This window comes from Engraulis encrasicolus, chromosome 5 (assembly GCF_034702125.1).
Source record: "Engraulis encrasicolus isolate BLACKSEA-1 chromosome 5, IST_EnEncr_1.0, whole genome shotgun sequence".
Taxonomy (NCBI): Eukaryota; Metazoa; Chordata; class Actinopteri; order Clupeiformes; family Engraulidae; genus Engraulis; species Engraulis encrasicolus.
Window position 1 is genome coordinate 3,108,748 of NC_085861.1, and position 15,614 is coordinate 3,124,361.

At 40.6% G+C, this 15,614-nt stretch overlaps 2 protein-coding genes across 2 annotated transcripts; one reads left to right on the forward strand and one right to left on the reverse strand.

Annotated features, from left to right (window-relative positions):
- On the reverse strand, positions 1-3,235 carry mettl6 (methyltransferase 6, methylcytidine). The gene is made up of 5 exons (XM_063198513.1): positions 2,776-3,235; positions 2,549-2,683; positions 2,067-2,237; positions 907-1,048; positions 1-270 (listed from the first exon to the last, which is right to left on the reverse strand). The coding sequence occupies exons 1-5, from the start codon at positions 3,031-3,033 to the stop codon at positions 113-115; spliced, it is 864 nt and encodes a 287-aa protein (XP_063054583.1). The 5' UTR covers positions 3,034-3,235; the 3' UTR covers positions 1-112.
- Positions 3,236-3,516: 281 nt separating this feature from the next.
- On the forward strand, positions 3,517-15,614 carry eaf1 (ELL associated factor 1). The gene is made up of 6 exons (XM_063198514.1): positions 3,517-3,755; positions 4,216-4,310; positions 6,129-6,265; positions 8,039-8,220; positions 9,596-9,886; positions 11,591-15,614. The coding sequence occupies exons 1-6, from the start codon at positions 3,653-3,655 to the stop codon at positions 11,638-11,640; spliced, it is 858 nt and encodes a 285-aa protein (XP_063054584.1). The 5' UTR covers positions 3,517-3,652; the 3' UTR covers positions 11,641-15,614.

The following is a 15,614-nucleotide window of genomic DNA, read 5'->3' on the forward strand; positions in this document are numbered from 1 at the left end:
AATTTAGAGACACAATTTTATTTCAATAACAAAAAACAATTGGGTATATAAAATTGGACAAACACTAAAACTCAAGGGGAACAAATTGAAAGTCTTGTGGTGTTGTAGGTAACTATTCTTGGCTAGTTGGCACTAGTGGCCTTCTGAATTTGCTCTGAAGAAAGACACGTGGTACACAAAGACCCTCTTTTTTGTTCACCGTTTCCCGTAGAACGTACTCATTTACCACACTCTCAAATCCAGCGTCTTGGAAAAGACTGGCCAGCATCTCTGAAGAAAACAAAAGCAACCAGGGTTGAGTTTTACTTTAAAACGCAAAAACACAAATGTTACTGATTCCAAAAGCTCTTGTTAAAACTTGGGTAACAATTTCCACAATTAAACAACAAAACAAGATTTATGCATATATATCACTTTCATGAAATGTATTTAAGTCTTTCATGTCAAATTTTGTGAGCATGCTACATGAGATGTTTTATGGTGATATTCACTGAAGCACTAAGTTAATATGTGAGTTAATGACGTTTTTTCAGTAGCAGATGTCAGGTGGTACAACCATACAAAATGCCCATAAAATAACTTGTAATTGGTTAGTAATATTCAATTAAATAAAGAGCAGGACCGCACTCCAAGTTTTGTGGTTTATTGCCCGTCAGACGCTTCTTCAGTGTCGGGCAAACATTTCACCCAGCAGGTGCACACAATATATACAATCAAAGCCACAAGTGTCCACCCATCGCTTTTCAACCAATCAACATTAGTAATATTCAAGCAATGTTTTTTTTATAGATAATCCAGTAAAAGCAAAAACAAAATCTCCTTTCATTCATACAATACTGGCATTATCTGTCGTTGCATCACACTGACGCCTGCAACTACAAAAATGCCCTTGATCCATATGCTGACCTTTAGAGAAGAAATAGGAGCGTGTGCCATCTTGCCTCACGTAGAAGTTCTCCCCAAGCTTGTTGCCAGTTTTAAACCTGAGCATGGCGTGGTCATACAGGCCGTAATCTCTGAACAACACCACCCCTCCTGGCTTCAGAACCTGACAAACAAAAACACACAAGCTTTTACCTTAGTCTTGAATTAGGGCTGTCCTAAACAACTATTTTTCTCCCGATTAATCTATCAACTATTTTTTTCGAATAGTCGATTAGTCAAACGATTAATTTTTGAAGTACTCGAGCACTTTAATCTTCAAGCAAATTGGGAAAAAAAGAAATCAACCATTAAAATTAGGTCCCTGAGCTCACAATGAGCTTTAAATCGTAGCTTATTTACTCCGAGATACAACGTCCAATTCATACATGCTGGGCAATTTTGGGCTGGGTTTTGCTGGGCAAGGTTTCAATAAAGTAATAAAGCATTAGTAAAGTAAGTAAAAAATCATCTAGGCTAATTAAATGAAACGATAAGTTGACTATGAAAATTCTTCTCGACTATTTGCATTCATTAAAAGGTGAACGGACTGCATCTGTGCAGTTGTCTGTCACATACGAATCATTGTACAATTCAATATCTCACAGTCACACACTCAGTAGTATTGTAGGTCGATGGCAGATGTCATGCAAAACTCTCAAACAGCAAAATACAAGCATGATGGGGTTCACCGTCATACACGAAATCTCTTGAATCATCCCGTTGACACGTATAATGTGCATTACTTTAGTTTTAAGGTGATAGATCACCCCACAAATACTTTAATATGTATTTGAAGTGTATGTTTGGGCTTTTGCCTTTAATACGAGAGGAAAGTGAGCAGAGACAGGACATGAGTTGGGATATCCACCAGTATCGTGATGGTGGTGATTGTGACTTAGGACGGTGCTAACTCTAACTGCAAAAAACATGATTTTTTTCAATTACTTTTTTGACTTGGCTATCATGCATTCACTTACAAAAAATGAAAATCATGTTTTTCACAGTTACAGTAAGCAAAAATATCCGTTGCCACTGTAGGACAATTTCATGTTGGACTTCTTTGACCCACCAACCTCACCCCACACCACCCCACAAATTTGAACATGTACACCATTCCATTTAAAAAAATAGAGAATAAATACCGCGTGCAAATTCTGGAGCGCTTGCAGCATCTTGTCTGGATGGATGGCAGAGAGCACGAATATGAGAGTAGCTACATCCACGCTCTCCGCAGGGATGTTATCTCTCAGGTCATCTTTGGTCAAATCACACTGGAATGCCAGACATCTCTCTGGAGAGTAAAGGGAGTTTTGCTGAAACCAGAGAAAAAAAAATAACAAAATAACTATCAAAATTACATGCTGACACCAGAGGTTTCAGTCCACTTAAGTATTTAAAAAAAAACCTGCAACTGACATTTTGTCTTCTATGACAGGTGTGTTCAAGTTATCTTGTGCTGGTTCAAAGCTGACTGGAGCAAAAAGTCTGAATTATGTATTGAAACATCTGACTGGCATACATAACTTTTTTTGACAAAAGCTCCATGATCAGTGCAGGGTAACATTTCAGTGTAATCATTATGACATGCACATGCATTGATGCAGGAGGGATGTTCCTGGTTCACCTTCACAAACTCGACGGCTCTGGGTGAAAAGTCACAGGCATACACAAAGATGCTGCGGTCCTCTTCCAGCAGAGGGAAGATGCAATTGCCAACTCCACAGCCAGCCTCCAGCAGCACCAGCTTCTGGGCTTCAAACTGACAAACAAGAGCAGACGACATCAAAAGATGTTACCTCAACACACATGAAGGCAGAACTATATTTTGTGCTCCTCGTTGTGGTAGGCTACCTCTCTGCAAGCCTTGAGCTCTTCAAATTCTCTCGTTGTCCAATGTCTATCCTTAAAAAAGTTTGTAGTGTTCCGTTTATAAAACAAGTCCCAGTTTTTCTGAGCTTCTTTCTCGAGTTTTTGTTGCTTAAATTCTGACACCAACACTCTGTCATCTTTCAGCCTGTCCAACTCCTGCTCGGACAAAACCCTTTGACTCAGATCATTTGTTTTGGTCTGTGAGTCTGTTCCATCTGTCAAAGACTCAGCTGGTTCCATCTCCTTAGATGTTGTTCTTTCTGTTTATGACCCGATATGATAGTTATCGCATTATTAACGAATATGAATGTAACCAAACGACACCCTGATACATACGAAATTACTTCACAGGGGGGGAATATAAAGTGAGAGTAAATTAAAATGAACACGTTCCACAGTGCATCATCGGCATGAGTTTTGAGTGTGTGTATCTGTAATTGTCCTCCGTGTAGGAAAAAAAAAACTGTTAGTTGGTAGTTGCTACCATCGGTCACACTGCTTTAGCAATCAGTCAAAATAACTTTTTAAAATCCGTAAAGATATGCTTATATATGTAAATACTGTTTCATTCTAAGAGAACAACAGCGATTAGATGTGTTTGAAGGGAGAACTACTGGCAGGGTCTTTTTTTTCGGTTTAGTCGGCTTCATTTAACGACAGAACCGAAACAGGAAGGGGTGTTGCTAATTCCATGACGTTCGCTTTGTTTTTCACCAAGAAAAACATTCAACCTGCAGCACAGCCTGCCCATCGCCATGTAGACTATTCTTGCTCTAGTGTGGTGTTTTATTCCTTTAAATCTAATTGCTGTCTTGTGTAAACTTTTAATGAATGTGCGCTTTGTAATTCTGATGAAATCATGAATGGGAATTCTAATCCGCTTTTGGACAAAGAAGAGCATGTCTTAAAGCTTGGTGAAAGCTTTGAAAAACGCCCCAAGTCCTCATTCCACACCATTCGATGTGAGTTAATGTGTTACTTACATTATGATCATGGTCGGATGGTAACTTGGCAAACTGTGAACATTGCATTGCTGTGTGTTATAGTTGCGTGTTGTGCAACCAGCCATAGCTCTAGCTTATCTGAGTACAGCAGACAAGCATCGAAACAGCGTCAGCAAAATGTCCCTTTTCTCACTGTTGTTCCCTAGTTGAGTTGACGGTGGAATAGCTGTTTGCTTACTAAAGGGGAATCATCCATTTCCCTTACTGTAGTAGCTGTTGAGCATGTTACGTCATTCCCCTCTTCGTTAATCCCTCTGAATCTGAACGACCAACCAAACAACTGCACAGCAGCTGCAAATGTTATTGTTTTGATGATGATAACAATCATGATGTTTTCATGCACTTATAATACTCCATCTCAGCTACTATGGCTGTGAGCGACAGTTGATTTTCCTTGCATGCTGCGGGTGTTTCACAGATGATTTCAAGCCAGCATCCATAGACACCACCTGTGAAGGGGAACTGCAAGTAGGGAAAGGAGATGAAGTCACCATCACATTACCTCACATTCCGGTAATGCACCCCGACACTCTCCTCCTCCTGCACTGCGCTCCTCCAACATGAACTCATGAGTTCAAGAGCAAGGAATACTTGTAGTGGTCACATGAGCTGAACCAACCCGCGGCATTTTTTTATTGACCAGAAGTGCGTTACAATATGCAACCTTGCCTGCTCCACTTGTGCTTGTCACCTCGTCCCGCCTCCTGGCCCCTCCTCCATGGAGAAAACAATAAAGTTTCCCCGCTGTCAGCCTAGCCATAACAATTTTTGGGGGACTATTCTTCCTTCACCATCCAGTTTGAAAATGAGAAAATGTCGACTCTACAATTGAGCTTTTGCGAGATATTGAAATATAATGCTGTTGTCAGTGATGTCATCACGGCGTATTACTTCCTGGTACGAGGAGACAAGCACAAGTGGAGGAGGCAAGGCCGCATTTTTTTTATTGACGAGAAGTGCCAGAAAAAGTAGAAATAAAACAATAAAAATGACCATAGTTTCCTTTCAACACAAGAAGTACTTGTAACTTAACTGATCTACAATTACTATAGAATAATGTACCTGATAGGCTACTGCCCTAGTTGGATCAAATTTGAATATTTTTTCTTTTTAGGTTTTTAGGTTTATTTCAGTAACAGTATCTAGCCACCTCATTGGGTACAATGGAATTAGGGATGCACCGATACATATTTTTGCACTTCCGATCCCATCCCGATATCTCAATTTGGATATCTGCCGATACCAATACTACTCCGATCCAATACCAATATATCACCAGGGTTGGGGAAGTTACTTTTTAAATGTAATCCGGTAAAGTTACAAATTACTCTTTCAAAAATGTATTCAGTAATGTAATCCCATTACTTCAATATTTAAGTAATGTAACGGATTACTTTTGGATTACTTTTGGATTACTTTTCCCCCAAAATACTTATAATGACTTAAGTGAATCATGCTTTCCACCGGGTAAATGCATTTTTCTCCATTGCTCACGACTGCTCTGTACTTCTTTGACTGAGTGATTGATGCAACGACAACGAACTATTGAACACTCCCACCAGCAGGGAAGGGAAGCAAGGCTGAGAGAACGTAGGTCGGTCAGGAATGCTACTGTCACTGTCGTCATTACGTAACAGGTGATGATTCCGGCGAAAAACCAAAAATCACAACATACAAGCCGCGGCATAACAATAAATGAATAAATAAATCAGTTAATATAATAATTAAATAAATAAAAGGGACCAAAGACGCAATTTCGCAAGAATTGTAATCCTGTTAAGTAATCCCCATTCCCACTGAATGTAACTGTAATCTGAATACATATTTTTTTGCTTGTAATGTAACGGATTACAATTACATTGATTTTGTATTCTTTTACCGTAACGCCGTTACATGTAATCCGTTACTCCCCAACCCTGTATATCACATATGCATGGGTTTCAACTTGTGGTAGGCCCAAGCAGACTATTTGGTCAGAAAAGGGAGTCAGAAGAACAGGAAACCAATTAATGAGCAAAAGGTAACAAGTAAAAAAGTAACAATCCCATCCTGAAAACTGATATGCAAGTGTTATGAATATGATTTCAAATTAACATTGCACCTCACTCAAAGTCTGTATCAGGAAAATTCCGATATTGCGGGAAAATTCCGATCCGATCTTTGAAATATGTTGATATCTGAACCCGATACCGATACACCGAAACCGATATCCCATCCCTAAATGGAATGACTGATGTAAATGCTATGCAATGTCATGTGCTAGTGTTGTTGTACTCACACCATCAATTGACGTCTACTTTTCCTTTGGCCACCTCTGTTGTTGACGCACAGGGTTCTACGCCCCCCATGACGGTCTTCAAAGGCAACAAGAGGCCATATCAGAAGGACTGTGTCCTGATCATCAACCACGACACCGGGGAGTACGTCCTGGAGAAACTCAGCAGCAGCATACAGGTCAAGAAGACCAGGTACGCTATGCTTGGTAGACTTGTAGGAGCGGGAAAGGATCTGCACACTGCTTGCAAAAGACTTAATTTATTAGGTGCAACGTTTCGATCATAGATCTTCTTCAGGCATGCAGTGTGCAGATCCTTTCCCGCTCCTACATGTGACAGTTTTTTGATCTGGCACCTGCTGATGCTTTTTTGCTGGATGTGCGCACTTTCCACTACACTCATGCTTGGTAATCTTGGCATGTGTGTGTGGATGTTAATATGTGTGTTAATGGGTCATGTCGCGTTAATCATACGTGCGTGGGTGCCGGTTAAGAGGACGTCCTCACACTAACATTTGTGGACATACTCAGGAAGGACGCCGGAGCCCAGAGTACCAGCGAACTGAAAAGATGTATGGAGAATCGGGGTGACTGGAAGCAACGATGGAAGGCTCGTCTGAGGACGACCTAGAGCAGGGTTTCCCAAAATGTGGTGCGTGCACCCCTGGGGGTGCGCGGCCTGCTACAAGGGGGTGCGCGAGCGGAATTGTGCAATGGCGGATATGTGCGTTTTTCTACAGCATTAATGAACATTAAGTAGTTTTTAATTGTTTGGTGAATTGTATGCTGGAAGGGTCCATCTGAAGTGTAATTTATAACTCCTAGACTTGTCATGCAACAAGTTCCATTATAATGAAGACGGAAAAAAAATCTATTGTATTGGAAATGAGGAGTCCCCAAAATGACTCTTTATAATGTGCGGCAATATTCGCATAGGGGGTGCGCGAACCACACTGAAATGTACAAGGGGGTGCACAGGGGAAAAAGTTTGGGAACCGCTGACCTAGAGTGATGCAGCCTCCTACACATGCATCTTAGTTTTCAGATGTATATAGAACTACTGCATGGTGTGATACGTGGTGTGACAATTACAGTGTATTGCATTTGTAGGTTACGCTTCACTTGCCATCGGTGTAGGGATGCAAACGATTAATCGATGAATCGACTTTAATCGATCAATGCATTAATCGATTAAAAAACATTCATCACAATTAATCGAAAATTCAACTGACAAGAGACCCAGGTGAAATGGGCATGTGAAGAGTGTGTGTGAAGAGGGGTGTGAATAATGTGGTATTTTATCTCAACTTTTAATAAATTTAGTAGTTTTTTTCCGAGAAACATTGAGATTTCGGGGGGAAAACGCTGCTTATCAATTAATCGTAAGTCGATCGATAAGACTATCAACTAATGATTAATGAATTAATCGATAATCTGCATCCCTACATCGGTATCATACGCATGCCGTGACACGTGTCATAACAGTAAAGAAAATAAAGGTCTGCAACACTATTAAATGCTCCCAAATATTTAATGGCACATGTTGCGGACCTTTATTTTCTTTTCAGTTATCTTACGTTTGGTCCAGCACCTGTGCCACTGATGTGCGCGCATTCTTTGACTTTCTGAAGTGTCATAACGGTGTCATGATACAGCCATGAATGAGTCATACCTTAATGTCAGTGTCATAGACGTTTTATGGTCATGAAAAGTTGAAATTTTTTGGGCTGTCTTTACCAAAACCGAATGTCACTTAATAAAATGTTTATGACGTTGACGTAATAATGTTTATGACACGTCCATTGACTGTGTTATGATACTTCTATCACACCATCATGTCATACATATATGACGCCGTCCTTTGTATTTCTGCATTGTAATCACAGTAGTGTGTTGTGTTTGCAGAGCGGAGGGCTGTGGACAGGAACATGATGTGATTATTACAGTAGTGTGTTGTGTTTTGCAGAGCGGAGGGCAGCAGTAAGATTGCAGAGCGGGCTCGTCTGGAGCAGCAGTCGCTACGGGCCAATCAGCAGCCTCCGTCAGGGTTCCGGGCCCCCACCAAGCCGGGGGCGGGGGCCAAAGCGTCCCCCTCGCCCTCCAAGGACAACCCTTCTCCTGAACCACAGCTGGACGACATCAAAAGAGGTACCATACAATAGGTGTTTTATTCAATATCAATTGAATAAAATATTAAATATATAAAAATATAAAATATATAATATTCAATTATTCAATATTCAGTGGTTTCTCCAACAATGGGATATTGAAAAGGAATAGTAATAATAATGATAATAATAATAATAATAATAATAATAGTAATAGTAATGATAAGAATAATAACAATGCGTTTCTATATCGTTGTGTAGCGGAGGCTAACTAGCAGAGTTGGCGTGGAACGTTAGTAAACCTCCCTCCCAAAGCCTCATACAGTATCGGCGGTAGCGCTGGGCTTGGGTACTGGTCCTTTAGTCCAGCGGTATCGTACTGTGCCTCCCATTTCCGAACCGATGTAGTTGATGAGGTTGCAGGTTCGTGCCCAGAGTGGGCCGAATAGTTGCAGAAAGACCCCCGTCACGGATGCAGCAGGTTCTTTATTCAATATCAACTGAATAAAATATATAATATTCAATTATTCAATATTCAGTGGTTTCTCCAACAATGGGATATTGAAAAGGAATAGTAATAATAATAATAATAATAATAATAATAATAATAGTAATAGTAATAGTAATAATAATAATATTAATAATAATAATAATAATAATAATAGTAATAGTAATGATAAGAATAATAACAATGCGTTTCTATATCTCCTGACTTCTCCTGTGGCAGAGCTGCGAGCGGAGGTGGAGGTGACTCTGGCTGCGGCCTACACTCCACTCATGATGATGATGATGATTGTTGTTGTTGTTGTTGTTGTTGTTGTTGTTGTTAATATTATTATTATTATTAATAATATTAATAATAATATGTTTCTATGATAATATGTTTCTATATGTTTCATTGTGCTAGAGCTGCGTGCGGAGGTGGAGGTGACAGCAGTAGTGACCTGCACTAATAATGTTTCTATATCTCCTGACTTGTCTTTATTCCAGAGCGGAGGTGGAGGTGATTGAGCAGATGAGTAGCAGTGGCAGCAGCAGTGGCCTGCACTCTACTCATAATGAATAATAATAATAACAATAATAATAATAATAATAATAATAATAATAATAATAATAATAGTATGTTTCTATATCTCCTGACTTGTCTCTTTGTGGCAGAGCTGCGAGCGGAGGTGGAGGTGACAGCAGCAGTGGCCTGCACTCTACTCATAATAATAATAATAATAATAATAATAATAATAATAATAATAATAATAACAATAATAATGATAATAATAATAGTAATAATAATAGTAATAGTATGTCTCTATATCTCCTGACTTGTCTCTTTGTGGCAGAGCTGCGAGCGGAGGTGGAGGTGGAGGTGACAGCAGTATGTAATTATAATAACAATAACAATAATAATATGTTTTCAGAGCTGCGTGCGGAGGTGGAGGTGATCGAGCAGATGAGCAGCAGTGGCAGCAGCAGTTCCTCCGACTCTGGCAGCGTGTCGGGCAGCGGAGACGACAGCTCCAGTAGCGATGGGGAGGAGGACGAGGGCCCCCCACCCCCACCCCCTCCTCTACAGCAGCAGCAGCAGCAGCAGCACCTCCCCTCGCCCCCCCACCCCCACCCCCATCCGCACCCTCCCCCGCCCCCACGCCTGCCCCTGGTCAACGGCACCGACAAGGCCCCCAGCAGCAACCAGCTCATGAACACACTCAGTGAGTTGAAAGTTTCGCCACTGATTCATCAGGTTCAAAGTATCTGTCCTCCCCAACTCATGTTGAGCCACATGCGGAGTTAGTCTTCGTATAAGTCAAACAAATTATTTTACAGAGCTGAGCATCCTATGCATGCCGCACTAATTAGGCGCATAGTGGAGAAAGAGTGACATCTTGAGGCTCCTCTTGGTAACGCATCTCAAAATAATTTCTGAAAGGTGAAGTGAAAGCCCAACTGGGAAACTCCAACTCCCATTGTCATTGTGACACAGCACTCCACAGCACACAAGTGAACACTGCACACTGCACACAACGAAATTGCATCTATGCCTCACCCGTGCAAGGGGGCAGCCCTCAGTGGCGCCCCATGGGGAGCAGTGCGGTGGGACGGTACCATGCTCAGGGTACCTCAGTCGAGGAGGAAGGGGGGGAGGAGGAAGGGGGGGAGCATTGGTTAATTACTCCCCCCACCAACCTGGCGGGTCGGGAGTCGAACAGGCAACCTCTGGGATGCAAGTCTGACGCCCTAACCGCTCACCCATGACTGCCCAATAAAGCTATCAGGGGTGCGTTTCTCGACAGAGTCGTTGCTACGTAACTAAGACTGCAGCTTAGCAGGTTGCCACTTGCAGTGCAATTTCCCATTGGCAACCAAGTAAGTTGCTATCTTCTTAGCAGCAACAATTTTGAGAAGCGCACACCTGGATTTCTTTGCCAGTGCTACCTGTAGATGCATGACTGTGGTGATGTGTGTTTTGGTGCCACCTGTAGGCGACCCAAAAACATTGCAGGCAAACAAACGCAGGCAAGTGCACAGACAGATAAATAATGTAATGAGGGTCATCCAAATTCCTGGCCCAACCGCCTCCGTGGGGCCATGTAACAAAAAACACTATTTATTTTATTATTTATTATGTATTATTGTGTCTGTGCATGTCATGCTGATTGTGTAATCTGATCTGGTACTTCAGTGAAAGGTTTTAATTCCATAGATATTGTAGTACTGTATGTTGCAGATATGCTATAATCCTAAAAGATGTCTTAGGTCTTTTTAGAGTCTTTTCTACTTGTTATTATGATACTAAAAGCTTGAACCAGCTTCAAATTATAACTGCCCCAACAGCATCATGTTTAAAGGGACACTGTGTGAGATTTTTAGTTGTTTATTTCCAGAATTCATGCTTGCCATTCACTAATGTTACCTTTTTCATGAATACTTACCACCAGCATCAAATTCTAAGTATTCATTAGACTGGAAAAATTCCACTTTTCATACATGAAAAGGGGGATCTTCTCCATGGTCCGCCATTTTGAATTTCCAAAAATAGCCATTTTTAGCTGCAAAAAAGACTCTACTTGGACCATACTAGAAAATATTTGTTTATTACTTAGTTAACTTTCATGTAAAGATCACATTTGGCAATAGACAGCCCAGTTTCAATGAGCAGCATAGTTGCAGTACCTTTTTTGACCATTTCCTGCACAGTGTCCCTTTAAAGGAAAAGAAATAAAAAAACAGTTTCATTTCCATCTGTCTTCGGTTAAGACAAGTTATCTAGTCTAATACTTTTTATACTTTGTACTTTCTAAAGTATTTTTCTTCTCTCAAGCACATTGAATGACAGTGTTGTATGAAAGCCATATTGCTGTTGCTGTGTTGCTAATCTGAAGTGGTGTACTGTATTTTATTTTATATCTCCACAGGGAATGATCTGCAGCTGAGTGAATCTGGAAGTGACAGCGATGACGATTGAGCCGGTCTTGTGCATCTGTGACGATTGAGCCGGTCTTGTGCATCTGTGACGATTGAGCAGGTCTTGTGCATCTTCGCTGCCACTCCAGATAGCTAAAAAAAATCCTAGTATGGCGACGCCACAGATGACCAAACTCGACTTCTGATTGGTCGAGCTTCGAAATAACCTGACAATTTGAATCACCTATCGTGTGTGTGTGCGCACTCTAGTTTCTAGGTTTTAGGGATGGTTTTGGTCTGGGCACAATTTCGCAACAAATTCGCCATTTCCCTCACTTTTTTCGCTGTTCTTGGCAAAAGTATAAAGCAGCAGAAGCATTGTTGTATACTGACAGGTTAGGGTTAGGGATGGTTTTGATTTTGGACAGGGCACAGCAGAGCATTTCCGTGTTTGAAGCTCGACCAATCAGAAGCCATCTGTGGCGTCGCTCCTCTAGGAGACAAAATATGGCCTCCAGGTACCTGACCTCGTGTGCGTTCCAATATGCGACCTTGCCTCCTCCACTTGTGCTTGTGGCCTCGTCCCGCCTCCTGGCCCCTCCTCCGTGGAGAAAACAATAAAGTTTCCCAGCTGCCAGCCTAGCCACAACAATTTTTGGGGGACTGATTTTCATTCACCATCCAGTTTGCAAATGAGAAAATGACTTTACAATTGAGCTTTTGCGAGATATTGAAATATAATGCTATTGTCAGTGATGTCATCATGACATATTACTTCCTGGTATGAGGCCACAAGCACAAGTGGAGGAGGCAAGGTCGCATATTGGAACGCACCCCTTGCTGTATCCCTCTGGCCACTCTCCTTCCACAAGTACCTCTCTCTTTATCTCCGCTTCACTCAGTCTCCTCTCCCTTGTCTATTGGAAATGTGTGGCGACTCTACCGTATATTTTAAAAGAATTCCTATGAGTAGTTCTTGCGAAGTGTATTTTTTATGATTAGATGTATATTTTATTTTGTTTTTCAGAATTGAAATGTTTTAACTTATTGAGATTGTTTAAGCCGGGGTGGAGTAGTTTGGTTTACATATTAAAAGACAACGGGCATATACGTATTAGCAGAGTTGTGTATCATCAGCATGCTAGCTCGTGGAGTGCGGTTTTAGATGAAGCATTTCCTTCTTTCACACTGCCATGGATCCTTGCCACATATTAACTCCTTTCTCACTGTAACCATAGGTCAAAAACAGAGTTGTATAAAGTAGCGGTAGAAGTACTCTTACAGATGTAATTACAACATTAGTAGTTTGATATTACAAAGTTGAAAAAAAAACATAAAAAATAAAAATAAAAAATAAATCTGTAAGAGTACTTCTACTTCTACTTCATACAGCTCTGGTCAAAAGCGCTGTAAAAAGGCAGGAAGCTCTTTGAGTTGAGGCATATTGTCAGCTTGTTATATTTTGTAAGGTTTGGCTTGTGTGGGAACCGAAGGACACTTGTACATCAGAAAAGGTTTATCTTTCTCTATCAGAAGAATTATATATTATATATTTTATTTTTTAGACATATTCCAAGGCTAATGGAAATGCTTAGAGGAGCTGGATTTGGCCTGTCCAATAGTGTTTCTCCAGCAAGAAGAGATCCTGTAATCTGACAATTAGTGACAGGTCAACTGATGTCAAGAACATGTTACATATTAACGTATTTATTTTTTATCTTAAGCAAAACAAAGGGATACTTTGTGCAGCTTCTTGCAGGTTGAATAATGAAACATATTTTTAGTAGCAGACGTCAGGTTGTGCAACCACAGCTAAAGCCCATATACTAACTAGAAATGCACTCAGAGAGTGCAGACCTCCGCCAAGAAAGCTGTTTGATAGCACATTTGACTATGTTGCACCCTGTTTTTATTTCATTTTTTATTTCTGCCTTCTCTTTGTGGAGTTAGAAACTGGAATGTCAAAATTCTAGGCTAGCAACGGGGAAGAATCTTTTTTTTAAATTCTGGTTCTGGTTCGTGATCTGGATCATCTCCAAAGTGTACTCACTTGTTTCTTTGGTTATTTCCAACAACTCCACAAAGTTTCATCCAAATCTGTTCTTGAGTTTTTAAGTTATCCTGCTGACAAACAAACAGAGAGACAGAACAACAGACAGCCAAACAGACAAACCAACGCAACCGAAAACATTACCTCCGTGGCGGAGGTGATTAATAATTGCTGGCAATTACGGTACAAGCGAGGAACATGCTTCTTAGATAATCCAGTAAAAAATAAGGGACACTGTGCAGGAAATGGTCAAAAAAGGTACTGCAACTATGCTGCTCATTGAAATTGGGCTGCCTATTGCCAAATTTGATCTTTACATGAAAGTTTACTGAGTAATAAACAAATATTTTCTAGTAAGATCCAAGTACAGTCATTTTTGCAGCTAAAAATGGCTATTTTTGGAAATTCAAAATGGCGGACCATGGAGAAGATCCCCCTTTTCATGTATGAAAAGTGCAATTTTTCCAATCATAATGAATACTTAGAATTTGATGGTGGTGGTCAGTATTCATGAAAAAGGTAACATTAGTGAATGGGCAGCATGAATTCTGGAAATAAATAACTAAAAATCTCACACAGTGTCCCTTTAATCCATAAACTTGTTGAATTAAAGGTGGGATTGCAGGTATGACATCACGTTGGGGGAACTCCCCCAGGATTCTAAGGTTCTACATAGACTCCTATGAGCCTGCGAAACCCCCAACGTGATGTCATAATGGTACATTTTCTTAAAATGGTTAACCTGCAACCCCACCTTTAAGTGTGGTTGCTCAACCCTGACGTCTGCTACTACAAAAATGTCTGTGGCCCATGTAGTCTGAGCCTTAGGCCAGGCATGAGCTGACAAACTGGTCACATGGTGTCCATGTAGAAGTCACTTACCAAATATTATGGTGCCTTCCTGATCCAATCCAAATTAGTATAGGAGATCGCACTTCCTCCTACCTGCATATTTCAGCCCCCGTTTCAGCCAGTTGAAGTGGGCGTTCTAAAACCATAACAACCGTTGCGGTTTAACTGACTTTAGTGAGGTGTTTTGATACAAGCCAAAATAACCATAATAACTATTATTTATGTGACATTTATGTTGACACTATACTATAACATGAAGGTGTTGAGTTAAAATGACTGTGTCTGGATTGGAACAACCACACACACAAGAGAAATTAAGATTAATTTATTTATTGACATTTCAAATAACGGCTCCAAGGGTGCCGCCATTATCCTCCATCTTTAATTTGTTGAGGTGGCAGTACAGCGAGGTCCCCCCACTTCGCTAGTAGGAGGTTCCACTTCGACTGGCGTTTCAGATCCTTTTTTGTAGTAGGAGATAGGTAGGATGAGTGCGATCTCCTACTTGTTTGGATTGGGTCTGGAATGCACCATTAGAACAACCTGAATGCAACAATAAATCTCCATTCCATTGGACCAGTAGAAGACCAGCTTGGTTGTTCTCCGCATCACCTGTTGCTGGGGAGAAGCTGATATCACAGGTTACTGTCATGAATTGAAAAGCTGTGTATTTTATCGCATCATATTTGGGTGGATATAGTATACTATATACATATTGATAATGCAAAAGCCCACAGCTAAATATATCACTTAATAGAATGCATTTGTAAAGGTTTGTGATGACTTGAACTGAATCTAAGAGTCTAAAGTGCTCATCCATGCACTTCCAGAGTTGACCATGTAGCGCACGTACGTAGTGGTGGCCATTTTATCAGGACTGAGACATCCACAATCTGCATTGATGTTGTGTGTTTTCTTTAAGCGTGGTTGTTTTTTATTGTTACTTCATGTATGCTGTACTCTCTCTCTCCACTGTTGTGCATATCTTACCCTCTTGGTTTCTCCAAGCCTCTCTTTGCTTCCAATTCCATACTGGAGTTATTTTAGCGCTTTTATTTTATTTGTTGAGGTATGTATAATATGTATGTTTTTTGTGGATTTTTCTTAATGCATTAAAATGTTATGTGTCTAGC